This window comes from Gossypium arboreum, chromosome 6, assembly GCF_025698485.1.
Source record: "Gossypium arboreum isolate Shixiya-1 chromosome 6, ASM2569848v2, whole genome shotgun sequence".
NCBI classification, from domain to species: domain Eukaryota; kingdom Viridiplantae; phylum Streptophyta; class Magnoliopsida; order Malvales; family Malvaceae; genus Gossypium; species Gossypium arboreum.
In genome coordinates, this window is record NC_069075.1 from 100,382,107 (window position 1) to 100,398,413 (window position 16,307).

The 16,307-nt window shown below is 33.5% G+C and overlaps 1 protein-coding gene across 1 annotated transcript; it reads right to left on the bottom strand.

Moving 5' to 3' along the window:
• Positions 1-12,563: 12,563 nt before the first annotated feature.
• Positions 12,564-13,782, bottom strand: LOC108485967 (ethylene-responsive transcription factor ERF003-like). Its single transcript, XM_017789803.2, has 2 exons — positions 13,494-13,782; positions 12,564-13,415 (listed from the first exon to the last, which is right to left on the bottom strand). The coding sequence occupies exons 1-2, from the start codon at positions 13,574-13,576 to the stop codon at positions 12,977-12,979; spliced, it is 522 nt and encodes a 173-aa protein (XP_017645292.1). The 5' UTR covers positions 13,577-13,782; the 3' UTR covers positions 12,564-12,976.
• Positions 13,783-16,307: the final 2,525 nt, after the last annotated feature.

Genomic DNA, 16,307 nt, shown 5'->3' on the forward strand with positions numbered 1-16,307 from the left:
CCTGAACTGAACTCGGTCCATATGAGCCTATAATGGGTGAGGATCGAGGAATCTGCAGGTTCAAGTACCTTTTACTTTAGAACCGAACCGCATATAGAGAGCCCTAGGAGTTTACCCTAAGTAGAGGTATGCCAAATCCTAGTGGTCACCCGGAAATGTGCTCTATTTTGTTTATTTCTTCTGTGCTGATGCATTTGATTTTACTTCGATTACATTGCATTTCATCGTAAGAGATCCTTTCATGGCATTTTTATTCGTCTTTGTTATGATCCTTATCATTGCGGTTTATAATTGTTGTATTGGTTTGAGTTTAGGCATATTTTTCCATATTGCATTACATGATCGGTCGATCTTACCCTTTTAAGTGGGAGTGAGAAGCTATGCTTTCGTGAGGTTTTCACCTCCGCATGGGCTAGTAGACTGCCTCCGAAATACATCCATACCTATGTCTTCATGAGATTTTCATCTTTGCATGGTCATAGGGAAATGTATTCCCCTAAACTGAACTCGATCCATATGAGTCTATAATGAGTGAAGATTAAGGATCCTGCTGGTTCAAATACCCTTTCTTTAGAACCAAACCCCATATAGCGAGCCTTAAGAGCCCACCCTAGGTAGAGCTACTCCGAACCCCTAGTGGTCACCCGGATAGGTACTCTATCTTGTTTATTTCTCCTATACTAACATGTTTTCTTTTGTTTTGATTGCATTGTATTTTCATCAAAGAAAGGAGGTGCTGAGTCACATTTGATTGCTAAATAGAAAAGCTTGTCATGGAGAATGGATTTCTTGATAAAGTGGAATATAATATGGTCGTCCAAATATGGTCTGAGTAAACAACAAAAGAAGGCTGATAGTCCATGAAGGAATACAGGACTTTGCTTCATTGCCTGAGGATTAAAGCCAACAAAGATTATTCGAGAGTCGTCGTGTCTTAAAGAAGCTGAAGAGCATCGCGGGGATAAGTGAGCAATGGGCCGTGGGCCGCGATCCAGATCGAGTAGAAAGGAGATAATAGAGACATCCTTTGAAAAATCCACAAGATTTGACCATAACATCTGGATATGAAAAAAAGGATTGATGTCTTCGCTTAGAATATGAGGGCAAGGCCGCATATGTAATCCGTTTTATGTAAAGAAATTTGTTTTCTAGAAAAGTTGTTCTAATGGAATTGAATCCAGAATCAACGCCTCTTTTTCCTTTTACATTCATCACATGCATTTGAATTGCATTTCATCACATGTATTAGATTTTCACAAAAGGACCCTAATTAGGTCAAATTATTTTAGCTAACTTGGGAACTGACAAAATTCTACTAACTGAGTATCGTTACGTTACTCGCACAAGAACAAAAGTCATGGACCGAAGGTTGGAAAAAATAGAGCAAATGCAAATATAGATGCAAGAGCAATTGACCAAAATTCAACAAGAGAGACGGGAACAAATGCTAGAATTCCAAAGGAATATGATGGGCCAGTTAACCCAGTTACTAGCCGGGGGACTTGAAAAAAGGAGTGGCCCAGTGGTCAATAGTGGGGATGATAATGAAGACCTCATCTATTCCCCAGGTTTTTCCCCAATAAGCGTCTTAACCCAACCAGACACGCATCCGCAAGGGGTACCCGTTATTATCGGACCCCAATATCAGACTGATACCTCGGCACTGTTGAACTTCTTGATGGGTTTAGGTTTTAACTCGGAGGATGATCGAGCCAAACTAGTTGTTTTGGCAAAAACAAAGGAAAGGAGAGAGTGGACTTTAAAGGCCCCGAAGAAGAAGGAAAAGGAAGCGAATAATACGAGTAGGTATAACAAGGGCTATTCGGAGCCTATTACAGTAAGCCGGCCAAGGACGGTAACTACCAGCCATCAGGTCTCCTTAAGGTAAAAACTCAATCTAAAACCAAACTCAGAAAAACCTCAGTTTGCGCCCATCCCAATCACATATAAAGAATTGTATCAAATTTTGTTTGACGCACATGTTGTATCCCCTTTTTACGTAGAACCAATACAGCCTCCATACCCTAAATGGTACGATGTACGCGGCCAATGCGAATACTATGCGGGAATTACAGGGCATTCAATGAGAACTGTACTACTTTTAAAAAGTTAATTGAAAGGTTCATCAAAATGGATATTGTAAAATTCGATAATCCCTCTGGTGCAAAAAATTCGTTACCCAACCATTCTATTAAATGGGTAAATATTGTGAGTTCCATGATGGATAGGGGCGTGAGACCCAAGAATGAATCGAGTTTAGGGCTCTAGTACAAGACTTGATATTGAGGAATCTGAACATTAACGATGTATCAGAAGAGGGAACTAGGGAATAGAATTTTTCGAGCATCTTCTCTTACATACATGGGATTGTTTTGAACCATGAGACTGTGGAAGAGACCCCTGTATTTTTAGAGCTAATCTAGAGCAATATTTAAAACACGTTTTTTGCTTTAAGCCTAGAAGAAACAAGAATCCTTTTGTGAAATAGGCTTATATCCAAAATCTTTATTTCAATAAAATGCATGTTTGTTATCATTTTGAGTAAATATTCTTTTATTCTTTCTATTTCATACCATACAAACAGTTATTCTTAGATTCTTTCATTTTTTTCAAATGTTCTTCATTCAGGATCATACCCTACAAGTAATCATCCTTAGAATAATTTATTCTTTGAAGTCTGCCTTCGTACCTACAATAGGTCCTCATATATCAATGACATGAGTGACGCTGCTACTAACCCAGAATCTCCTTTTAAGCGAGATATGGGCCTAAAGGGATCTCAGCACTTTGAAGATGATAGAGATAGTAACCTATCTCCTGATTTGTTAAGGATGGTAGAACAAGATGAAAAACATATCCTACCTTACAAAGAGTCAATAAACAGTAGGCTTAAGAGAAGAAAAAAATGGCAAGGATCAAAGCCTGCATCACCACAAAGACAAAGCGAAGCGTCCATATCAAGATATACCTAGGCTACTAAGACCTGTGGATGCTGTTAAAAGAGGTCCCTAAGTGTTTCAGAAGGACTCATGCTAATGGGTTTACGATGGCCAGGCTAATCATGATATTCGGGTTCTGCTGGTCCACCGTAGAAGGGAATTACATTAGTTATGCCGTAAATGCCAAATTTATGGAGATAAGTTTCATGTGCCCCTTCATTTCTTCGTAGACGTTCTCTATGTGAGGCATGGAGGTTATTGGGCTGATCTCATCGAAAGCTTCTAGCAGGGATCAATTATTTCACCAAAAGGGTAAAAGTCACTTCATATGCCAATATTACAAAGTCGACAGTCATCAGAATTCCAATATATATATATAATAGAGGAGAGAGATCATGTGCCGATAAAAAATGCCAAAAAAAATCATATCCAACTGCATAATGTCAAAAGTTCGTAGTCTGTTCGAAGAACAGATGCCACATCACCTCAAAATAAATAATACGTGGAGGTAGCAAAAATGTACAAGAATAAAAACAACTAAACAAGGATCATATGAAAAATGACCAAGACTTGTAAAGATTGGCATAAAAAAGTTACCATTTACCCTCTATGCTTATTGAACATCGGCCAAGAACTTCACCGGGGCAACACATTGCTCATTAGTTTATGGGATAGAAACAATTTTGAAAACGAGATTCCTTTTCTCCGAGTCTTGTCAGAGCTGAAGTTGGATAAGGCAAAATGGATCCAATCCCAATATGATCAGATGAATTTGAAGAGAGGAGGTTGAAAGCTATCTGTTGTGGTCCAATGCACCAGAAATGAATGATGTGAGCTTACGATAAGGAGGTTCATCCTAGAGAATTCCATGAGGGAAACTTGATATTAAAGAAGATTCTTCCTATACAAAAGGACTTCAGAAGAAAGTGGATGCCAAACTAGGAAGGACCTTATGTAGTAAAGAAGGCCTATTCTGGAGAAGCGTTGATATTGACCGAGATGGATGGCAAAGATTTGCCCAACCCAATGAATTCAAATCCAGTCAAGGAGCATTCTACCTAAAAAAGGAGAGGCCAAGGTGAAAACATGTAAAAGGCACTTTGAGACAACAAAAAAAAAAAAAAAGGCCAAGGTGAAAACCCGTAAATAGCTCGTCAAGACCAAAGTGGATTTGAGTTGAAAACCCGAAAAAGGGCGGCTCAAATTTGGATAAAAGTGAGGCATACAGTAGTCTTTCTATGCTTGAATTAATAATGAAAAAGTATGCTACGTCTTGGGGCATCGATAAAGTACTCCGGATCCTCTAAACACAAATTGAGCTCAAAATGATCCTCAAGAAGTTGGTACAGAGAAGCTCAAGCTGCGATATCTGGGGCACCTAGTTTCCCATTTTACCCATTTTGAATTTGTTATCTTTGATTACCTTATTCTTTTCAAGGTCCCAATAAATTTCCTTCTTAATTGCATTTGCTATCCTTGATTAACTTACTTGCTTCGAGCTATGCTCCTGATTAATTTCCTTTCGGTTCATTGTTATGATTTTTTTCAAGTATTTTGCATTGAAATAACGATTATTGGACCAATAATACTTTCACAAAAGAAGTTATGCATATTACTCTGGAAGCTTCTAAATAGTATAGGAACCTGAAACAGCACATTATTTAGAACTCACCAAGCCTAGGGGTTGGAAATATTTGAGAGAGAGGAGTCTAAAATTGTGGCTATCTCTCTAGATTATTTGTTAAAGATATCAGTTGCACGAAAAAACAAGGTATTGTGTCGGTGATGTAACCTTGATGAACAACAAGAAATGTTAACCCAAGCGTTAAAAGGGGTTCATTCTTGAAAATTTGTCATTCTGTATACCCATCTGGTCATGTTACCTAGAGAGAGGTGTGACAGATCAATTGAAGAAGCTACAAGTTCTATTCCCTTGATTTGCAGCGGGACGAATTGAAAAGATACAAATCCTATACCCCTAAACTGTAGCGGGATGGATTGAAGATGAAGCAAATCCTATACCCTGAGTTGTATGGGTTGGATGAAAAAAAACCCTAAAGTTACAATGGGGCAAACCTGTTGAGTAAGATATAATTTTTACTTTGGGCTCTATCAAAAATACCAGCCGAACAAGAGGGCGGCGTAATACGTCGGTGATAAAGCCCTGATGAACTATGAGCGATGATGCCTTAAGCACTTAAAAAGGAATCATTCTCATAACATTTCTGCATTCATATCATTCATCTAGCTAGAAGCATTTGACTCATTCTGATCATGGCATCCTAATTATTTGGCATAAACATAGGCCCATAAAATCATTTCTACAGATCATATCCCTAGAGGATGGTGTAGCGACATCAGTAAATTCACAGATCCTATCTCCCTAAGCAGCAGTGGAGCAGATCGAAGATGGAAAATCTTATCTCCCTAAGTAGTAGTGGAGCAGATTTAAGCCACCATCCTATCTCCTTAAGCAATAGTGGAGTAGGTTGAAAATTGTAGATCTTGTCTCCCTAAGAAGTAGTAGAACAGATCGAAGATGGTAAATCCTGTCTCCCTAAGCAGTAGTGGAGCAGATTTAAGCCACCATCCTATCTCCATAAGCAGTAGTGGAGTAGGCTGAAGATTGTAGATCTTGTCTTCATAAGCAGTAGTGGAGCATATCGAAGATAACAGATCTTCTCTCCCTAAGTAGTAGTAGAGCAGATCAAAGATGGAAAATCTTGTCTCCCTAAGCAGTAGTGGAGCAGATTTAAGCCACCATCCTATCTCCCTAAGTAGTAGTGAAGTAGGCTGAAGATTGTAGATCTTGTCTCCTTAAGCAGTAGTGGAATAGATTGAAAATGGCAAATCTTGTCTCCCTAAGCAGTAATGGAGTAGGCTGAAGATTGTAGATGTTGTCTCCCTAAGCAGTAGTGGAGCAGATCGAAGATGGCAAATCTTGTCTCCCTAAGCAGTAGTGGAGCAGATCGAAGATGGAAAATCTTATCTCTCTGAGTAGCAGTAGAGTAGGTTGAAGATCACGGATCTTATCTTCTTAAGCAGTAGTGGAGCGGATTGAATACGGCGAATCTTATCTTCCCGAGGTAGTAGGGAAGCAAATTTAAGCTACTAGCATTGTCTTCCTAAATAGCAGTGGAACAGGTTAAAGATTGTAGATCTTATCTCCCTTAGGAGTAGTGGAACAGATCAAAGACGGTAAATCTTATCTTCCCGAGGTAGTAGGGAAGTAAATTTAAGCCACTAGCCTTGTCTCTCTGAGCAGCAGTGGAACAGGCTGAAGATTTTAGACCTTGTCTCCCTGAGCAACAGTGGAACAGGCTGAAGATTGTAGATCTTATCTCCCTGAGCAGTAGTGGAGTAGATTAAAGACAGCAAATCTTATCTTCTCGGGGTAGTAGGGGAGCAGATTGAAACACCAGCCTTATCTTCCTGAAGTTACAGCGGAGCAGACTGAAGACAGCAAATCTCATCTCCCTGAAGTAGCAACGGAGCAGATTGAAGCCACCAGCCTTATCTCCCTAAAGTTACAGCGGAGCAGACTGAAGACAGCAAATCTTATCTCCCTGAAGTAGCAGTGGAGCAGATTAAAGCTACAAGTTGCGAGTCTTATCTCCTTGAAATTGCAGAAAAGAAGATTGGAGATAGTGGATCTTATTTCCCTGAAGTTGCAGTGGAACAGATCAAAGCTACGAGTTACAAGTCCTATAACTCTGAAGAAGCAGTAGGTCAGATCAAATTTACCATGTTACGGTGAAGCAAATAGAAGCTACAAATCTTACCTCTGAAGTTGCAGTGGGTTAGAAAGAGGTTATTTGAAGAAGATAAGCACCAAGAAGTCAAGACTTGGCAAGACCGAACAAAATTGGTCTTTCTTAAAAGTCTTTGCTCTGTTCTCGTTGCACGACAATGAGCAAAGAAGGGCAGCTGTAAAACCCAAATTTTGCCTGGCCCATTAAACCACAAATAAACCAAATAATAAACCCATTAAAAGTCCAGTCCATATTTCAATTCAAATCAAAGCCCAAACCCTAAACAGGCCCAAAACTAAAAACCCTAGCCCAAAAACTTAAATATTTTTCAGAAACCTAACCCTAACACCCCCATGTGCGCCGCTCCTCATTCGGTTACCCCGCTTATGCCTCGTCCTGAGGCTTGGCATTCTAGACTGCCACCACCTACTCCTTTTTCGTTGACCTCGCCTAGCCCTACAACAGTGACGAGAGAAAGAGACAGAAACAGTGATAGAAAGAAAGCAAATAGAAGCAAAAGAAAAACTAATATTTTGTAATATTCATTGGCTATAAAGGCGATTCCAAAACCAATGTAAAAAAAAAGAGATCAATACAAAAAAAACCAATAAATTCTCGAATACAAAAAGAACAGGTTCAAGAAGTTTCAAAAAGAAAAACAAAGTTCAAAGGTGCTAAGATCTTTTTCTTATTTTATTTTTCATTATTTTTCTCCTTCGAAAATATATATATACTCTTATATTTTCTTCATTTTTCTTTAAAAATAATAGTTTATATATAAATATATCAAAAAATAAAATAAAAAAAAGGAGAAGAAATTTTACCTTGAGCGCCGCTGTGCATGGCGGTCGTCGGTCACCGACGGCGGCACCACGGTGGTCCCCTCACCGAATTCCAAGCTTGAGCCTAGGGAGAAAATCAACCCCTTCCCTCTTTTTTTTTTTTTCTAAAACATGGAGAAAGTGTTTTTTTTTTTAAATTTGGCCTTAAATAGGCCTCTAAAACGACGTCGTTTTGGGCAAGCCTTTCAGGCACCAAAACGAAGTCGTTTTGGCCCTAGGATCCGCGTGTTGACCCGACCCGTCAGGGAGGATCCGCGTGTTTTTTATTAATGGGCTATTTGTGCATTTAGTCCTTCCGTATTTTTATTTTTTTATCCAGTTTCTTTTTATTTTCAATTTATCCCTAGAATTTTATTTCAATGTCAAATAGGTCCCCTTTGAACGGTGCGTTTTAGGGGTAGGGGATATTTCCATATTCGACCCCTCCATATTATCCGCGCCATTCAAATCGGTCCTCCCTCTTTCTTTTTATTTCAGATTTCCCCCTAACATTCTGTTTTAGGTTCAATTTAATCATTTTTTGGTAATTTTTGTTATTTTATCGTTAAAAATTAATTAGTTTAATGTTCCTATTATTATTATTTATTATTATTATTATTATTATTATTATTATTATTATTATTATTATTATTATTATTATTATTACTGTTATCCTTATTAATGTATAATTATTATTATTATTATTATTTTCTATTATTATTATTAATATATTATTTTTATCCTTATTAATATATTATTATTATTTTGTACTTTATTATTATTGTTGTTTTATTACTGTTATTATTATCATAGTATTAAACTAATTAATTTTTATACTATTATTATATTATATATTTTTTTATTTTTATTTTTTTTTTTTTACTTATTATTATTATTATTATTATTATTATTATTATTATTATTATTGCCACTATTATTATTTTTATTGATTCTTTTATTATTAATTAATTTAGTATTTTGTTATTATTATTATTATTATTATTATTATTATTATTATTATTATTATTATTTATATATGTTTTATTACAAATTGTGCCATAAATATAATATGTATTTTAATTTGGTTCTTTACTTCCAACATTTTATAAACTCTTTCCGTATAGTTATATTTTTATTTATTTATTACTTCGCTATTATTGTCATCGCTCTTATTAGTTTATTTCGTCTCTACTTATTCATGTTTGTATGTTTCATTATTGTTGTAATTTATTCGTTAATATTACTATGACTATTATAGTACATTAGTATTATCATAACATTCATTTATTTATCACATATACTCAACTCGTTTAGTGTTATCCCATGCACTATGCTTAGTATAATCGATTGTTTTTGTATTATATTCCAAGCAAGCCATATTGTTTTCTACTTTCGTTTGATAATCATTTGAAAAAGAGAAATAAAAAATAAAAGCAATGTTCTGTGTTTGGAAATTTGAGAGATCGTGCCCTAACGTATTGGGTTTCGATTTTTCTCGTTTGATCCAAATGACTGAATAACCTTTTAAATTAAAACGCGTGAGTTTTGAAAATCAAAAGACAAGTTTATTCTCGAGGGTTTAATACGTTGTGTCCTAACGTACTGGATGTGGCATTTTATTACTTCGGGACAAGAAAGTCTTTAGCTTCCGTTCCAATTTATTCAAGCAAATTATTCGTAAAAAATTAACATTAATAAAAAGGGATCATATTTTAAAATCTTTTCAAAATTTCAACTTTTGACATTAAGACACTAATTAATGAACTAGATATCAATTTTGGGCGTTACTAGGGTGCTAATCCTTCCTCGTATTACTGACTCTCGAACCCATCTTTCTAAATTTCGTGAACCAAAAGTCGTAGTTTTAATAAATCAAGTGTTTTATTAAAACAACCATTTTATAAGGTGATCCAATCACACCTAAATAAAAAAGATTGGTGGCGACTAATCTATTCATTTTCATTTTTAAAATGAAAATCGAGCTATTTTTTAAAAAAAAAATGATTTCGACATGACCAATTGAAAATTTAAATGATAGTTCGAAAATGCTTGGTTAAATTTCTCCATTTATTAAAGTTTAAGAGGTGATTGAGAAATCAAGGAGCAACAGTTGAAATGCCACAAGGAAATCATAAGAACCAAAACTGATCCAAGAATTTATGGCTCTTTTATTTGAATGATTATATGATGCATAATAATTAAATAACATAACGGTAAATTTAGTCTTTTTAACATTTATTCCTTTTTGTTATATTTGTTTTAATTTTTTGGATCGTTTTTACTTTTAACTTTTAAAGTTCAATCAAATTGTTTTTTTTTCAAAGATGGATAAGTTAACCGGACTGTTAAAATTTTGATTACATTAATTTAGCAACTTTAGTGATAATCCATGTATATTTCATAAATTTTTTAAAAATAATAAATATCTAAAAATTCAAAAAATTTCAAGTTTATAAAAATTTTTAGAAATAATATCCACGTCAATAATAAGCAGAGGCAAATTTAGGGTGGCTGGTAGGGCCCCCCTAAAAAGGAAAATTGTTATTTAGGTCTTTTAATTTTTTTAAAAGTTTAAATTAGTAAAGGTAAAATTTCACTTTAGCCTCCCTAAAATTATAAAAATTCGATTTAATCCTTTAAAAATTATAAAGATATAGACTATAAAAAATTAAAATTTCATTCGCCCCCAAAAAAATTGTTCTAGCTTTGCCCCTGACAATAAGGTTCACGAGATTATCATGCAGACTACCACGTTTAATGTCATTAAAATTTTAAATGTTCAGATAACTTTTCATTCAAAATAAAATTATTTAATTAAATTTGAATGTTGAGAAATAAAGTGGTAAAAAATTAACATTAAAATTAAAATAACAAAAAGTAAAAATTAGAAACTAAATTTTTAACCAATGTTTATATTCGTGAATTTTGAGTTAATAAATTTTCTTGTCTTGAGCTAATAGTGATACTTACATATTATCCACAAAATGAAATTACTATTGAAACTTGAATCTTTATTCTTGTCTCCTTTTGTAATAACTCGTTTTTCAATAATGCATGACAATTAAACAATCTTTAATCAATGTCTATAAATAATCTTTAATCAATGTCTATAGTAAAGTTAATTGACAGTGACGAAAGTAGAGGGATATGGTGTGATCTTGACCTTTTAAAAATGATACAATTGCTTTAAAACCCTTTTAAAATTTTAAGATCATAAGTTAGTATAGTTATAAAATTATATTTTGCTCCTTAAAAATTTATAATTTACCTTTAGCCCTCCAATTTTTTTTTTTTTGCTTCGCCACTCTTTTGGTAATCAATTCAAGGCTCCACTTCATTGAAGGGATAAAAGAAATTTTGGGTAAAACATGCTTCTTTCTTGAAAGGCAATAATGAACAATCTTTACTTGTAGTAATGATAAGTGAAGAACCAAAAAGTGTGAAATTTGCAAACTTATCAGGCAATTATACAATAAAATCATTTCTAGCAGGCCATTGCTGGAGTTGCAGCATGTTTCTTGAGATAAGGAAAGTAGCCCAAAAGTGACTAAAAAAAGTTTCAAACTATTAATGATGCTAAACTCACTAACATGCAATAATTTTATATTTTACCTTTTGCTGAATCAAAAGTAAAACAATATAATGAGAGTAAAACAACTTTATTTTTCCTTCTTTTTTTCTTTCTTCATGTTTGTGGGGAACAAAATCAATTTCCAAACAGGTGAACCATCATGAAATTCTATTGATAGAGACTAGACACCAAAAACTTAAAAAAAAATTAATTTTAGGTTACTTGAATTTAGCTTTAATGTTAAATTTATTATCAAGATCAAACGTCATCATGTGGACCAATAAATATTTGATATATGTACTCTAGTAAAAAATATATGAGTACTTCAAGAGATAAAAAAAGTTCAATTACCAAATTGAGTATCGAAGCCAAACTCAAGTATTTAATTAGGACTAAAATCATAAGTATCAAATTGAGAAATAATCAAGTACCAAAATGAGCACCGAAGCCAAAATCAAATAAATAAGACAAATATACATATACTAAATTATACATTAAAACCAAACTCAAATACTAAATAATACTTCAACGTTTTTAATGCTTCACATTGTTGTATATATAAAATCAAGCTTAATTACATATTGGTATATGTTTTACCTGTTGTACTTAATAAATTTAGGAAGTAGATGCTTCTCCTTTTGATAAACTTAAAAGGTTAATTTTATTGTGCATCCTTAAACTATAATTTATATTTTAATTAGTCTTTAAACTTTAAACTATTTTAGTTAAATTCTCCAAGGATTAATATCATATCAATTCGGTACTTTTGTTAAATTAATTGTCAATATTTTAGGTGTTAAATACTAGTTCGAATTTGATGGAGCACATTCAAAACACATCAAATTTAAGCTGGTATTTAATGTTCAAACTAATGACTAGGCTGACAGAGTCACTTGATTGATACAATATTAATACTTTGAAACTCAATTAAAATATAAACCATAGTTTAAAGACATCTAGTCGAATTAGCTCAACTTCAAAATTTTCTAACAAATTGCTTGCTAGGCTTCCTTAATGTAGAAAGTGTGGGGATTGAATATAAAAGAATAGTTTGACGTGGTAAGCTTGGCTTTCACTTTGACAGGTTACGGAACTTTATCCGGTGATGATAAAGTCATAATATATATATAAGAAAATTTAAGAATTTATTGGTTAAATCATTTAGCTTACTTTGTACTCATACATTTTCAATAACAAAAATGACATGAATTTAAATGTATTAAAGTGTAGAATTTTTTCGATTTATAGATAGAAGTATTGTATAAAAGGAATTTCCTCAAGTAAAATTGCTTAAAACTGATCTGCTAATCGAGCAAATCTGAGTGATAGCGACTAATATTTCGTTCCATATGTTGTTTGTTGTTATAGGAAAAGGCAAATAGATACATATATATACTTTGGTTTTCGACGGGAGCAACATATATAAATAAAATAAAGGGACGATGGGTGCATTGTAGCTTTGAAAAGGACAAGCATGAAATTTGCTAATTCTTGAAATGTGAAATATCGGATTGGCAATGCAAAGATTTTGAAATGGAAATTCCTACAACTCACCCTCAAAACCCACAATTTAAAAGAAAATAGATGTAGCCTGATGATGGTATCATATAGTAACATATATCATAACAGATCACTAGCATAGACCTAACCAGATTTCAGGTCATTTGTAATTCGGGTCCTTTCAAGTTTGGGGTCAATTTTGAGTTCAGATGATATCTTGGGTTTAAGGCTTGAATCATTTTCAATTATATATTCGAATCATGTCGAAATTGAGTTGTTTCAGGTTTGGGTAGGGTTATCAAGCCTCAGCTCAACATGGTCAATGAATGGTGAAAGAGAGAAAAAGGAGAGAGGATAAATAAGAAAGGGTTGTGCTTGTTGACATCCTATAGACTAGACATTGCATAATTCAATGGAACCATAGTGAAGCAGTTCCTCAATCATTTGCTCAACGTGATCCTCTTCAAGTGGTTCAAGCACTTGCGGTTTTTTCACAACCCAAGTGGCTTCCATCTCTTGAACCGGTAATGGTCCAACTCCCATCCCAGCAATGCCGTGGTTGCCGATAACGCGTGGAGCCGGTGCCTTATTCCGTGGCTCGTCCACCTTTTGTTGTTTCATTATTTGAAGCGAAGCCATGTAGCATTTGTGTAGTTTAGCTCTCAAAGTTGCCGAGAGAAGTTTTGATGACGACGACGACGATTGAGGTGCATTGGGGTTGTAAGCGAAGTTGGTTCTAGCCCTCGGTCCACACATAAGCCTCGCGGCTTCGTCGTACGCCCGAGCTGCATCTTCAGCCGTCTCGAACGTCCCAAGCCAAATTCTAGTTTTCCTGCACCAAAAGAAATGCATAAGGAACAATAAGGACAAAAAATGTTGCATGGTTTTCATAAACCAGATTTAAACTCACAAGAGAGGATGGCGAATCTCAGACACCCAAGAACCCCAATGCCTTTGTCGGACACCTCGATATCTTTGTTGTGGTCTGGCCATGTTTGTAATAAAGAAATCTTTCTTTTGAAGAAAAAAAGTGTTTGTGGAAATGCCTGAATGAGATTACGAGAATGATGCCAGTGAAGGGAGGGGGTTTTGTAGTTGATAGACATATGTGGCAATTTAGTGTCATCCAACTTGAATAAAATTGTTGGGTCCCAAAAAGGGTTTCAAGGGCTTTCCATTTCTTGTCTTTATTTAATTACAGTTGGCTTGGAAAAACTGATGATTTTGTTGAATTAATAGGTGAAAGTGAAATGTCAAACTTCAATTCACAATTTCACATGGCTATAATTTAGCTTTTGTTTACCCTTCTTATTGGGACGAGTAATAACAAGTTTGATATCTTCTAAAGAAAATCTCCGAATTTGAATTTTGTGAATAAAAAAATTCATACTAAAAAATCTTTATTCCTGTTTAAAATTCCAATTTGATGCAAGTCTAAATTTAGTAAAAAACTAATATTATTGTCTCAAGTCAAAAAAGAAAATTTAGAATATGTTGCTTTACCACACTTCTTTGCTCATGAAAATCTTACAAGTCGTAATCGGATAAGATTCTTCATGTGATTGGTCTTCATGCGAAACTACAAGTTAGGTGTAATAAAAAAATTTGCTTAATTCAAGTATACTTATTTTCATACTTAAAATTTTTTTTAGTTCAATTTGATACCTAAATTATCTTTCCATTATTGTTTTTAGTCTATTTTCTTAATTGATATTAAAAAAAATTAACATAAGAAAATAAGTAAAAAATTATATACCAAAATATAAAAATTGGTATACTTTAAAAATCAAATAGTGAATAAGCCAAAGTGAGAATAAAAAAGCTTATAATGTCTTCTTATGCTATAAAAGATCTTTGAACGCATCCACAAATCAACTTTTATTAAGCAATATTTTTAATGAAAACTTTGTTTTATTAATATGTTTGTTGGAAAGCAGATGATAGACAAATTGGGTGTCATATGAAAGTTTGAATAACTTATTTCATACAATAACAGCAAAGCTAATTGGTGCCCTCAAATTGAAATATTTTGTGCTTCAATTTGCAGTTGAATGATTGGGTCAATCTTATGTTGTTGAATAACATCGAATGAAGAATCTTGGACCGCCATTATTACTATACAAATATCCAACAAATGATTTCATCAAATCCCACCATTTATCACATCAATTTGCCCCCAAGAATGACAATCATCTTTTTAGGGATATAGCGGTTAAATTATGGTTTTGTTTTGGTTAAAAGATTCGTTTTATTATTATTATATCTATTAATATCTAATATAATGATTATAGGATTTATATTAAATTTGAAAATTAAATTGTGAATGGTAATTAAATATGCATTAAATATTAATGGATGAAAAATAATGGAGTGAAGCTAAACTCATATTATACTCGATTTAGGGATTTAATTACTATATTTAGTATTATACCATTATCTTCCATTAATTACTCATGTAGTATTTGGAAAGCCACTTAGTAATTGGATTTGAGTGTAATTGCTTGTAATTACATAGCTATGACGTGTTTGTGTAACCATTATAATTAACATGTCCCACTGATTTGAGTGTAATTGAAGCACCCTAATTATACTTTCCAATTCTTAAATGGAGAGTTGAGAATTTAAGTAATTATGCACGTAATTACATTCAAATCCAATTACCAAGTGACTTTTCGAACACTTCCTCATATAATTTTCAAACACCCAAATTCAATTATTTTTTATACAAATTATAAAAATTATATTAGAATCATAAACATGTACAAATATAGACAAACATGTTGGAAAAATTGCATTTTATGGTAACTTTGAGGCATATTCTCAATAGGTAAAAGTAGAGAGTTGAATTATAAAATTATGGTTTCATATTCTACTCTATGAAACATTTACAATAATATTTCATATGCTCAAAATGGTTGAGTGGTGAATGAGAAATTGATGCTCAAAGTAAGCTACTTGGAAATATTGTTGAGGAAAAGTAAAAGCTTAGATCCCACATTGGTTAAATACAAAGTGTGAGATGTGTATATATATGTGAACCCTCTTAAAAGATAATTAAATGACTAAACTTGTAACATTGCCTCGTGTGCAGGGGTGCAAGTCCAAATCTGATGGGGCGCACTCACACGATGTGGAGGTCGCGAAATCTCCGGACCAGTCAGTCTCAAATAGACCTACGATGCTCTTATATATAGACAGTATCTAATTCCAATCAAATGGCAGATTAGGTTATTTCCAAATTTTCACCATCCCAAATGCCTATAAAAGGCTGGGTACTCCCTCACACTGAAACTCTTTTACTTTCAAAACTCTTTATTTTTTCTCTCCGTATTTTTCAAACGTTCAGATAATAGGAAAATGCAATATTTGTTCGATTGGTCGTTGTAGAGGTGCTACTACTTTAATCGCTGTTGTTGTTGTATCTTGAGAGACATTCGACCAACATTTCTCCAAGTACCATAAGAGCGGCTAAACCTGCCTTATGAAAATTATGTTTCACATGTCTCAACGTTTCGTAAATCTCTATTTTCCTTTATTTCAACTTTTTATTACAGTTTTTATTTGATTTTCATATTTCACAATTTAATTATAAATTATTCCATTTATATAATATTTATTTATTTTGTTTCGTTAACCTGTGCATTGTCCAACAAAACATGCATAAACAAATTATAAAATTAAAATATTATTTGTTAAAATTTATATTATTCAAGATATAAATGAA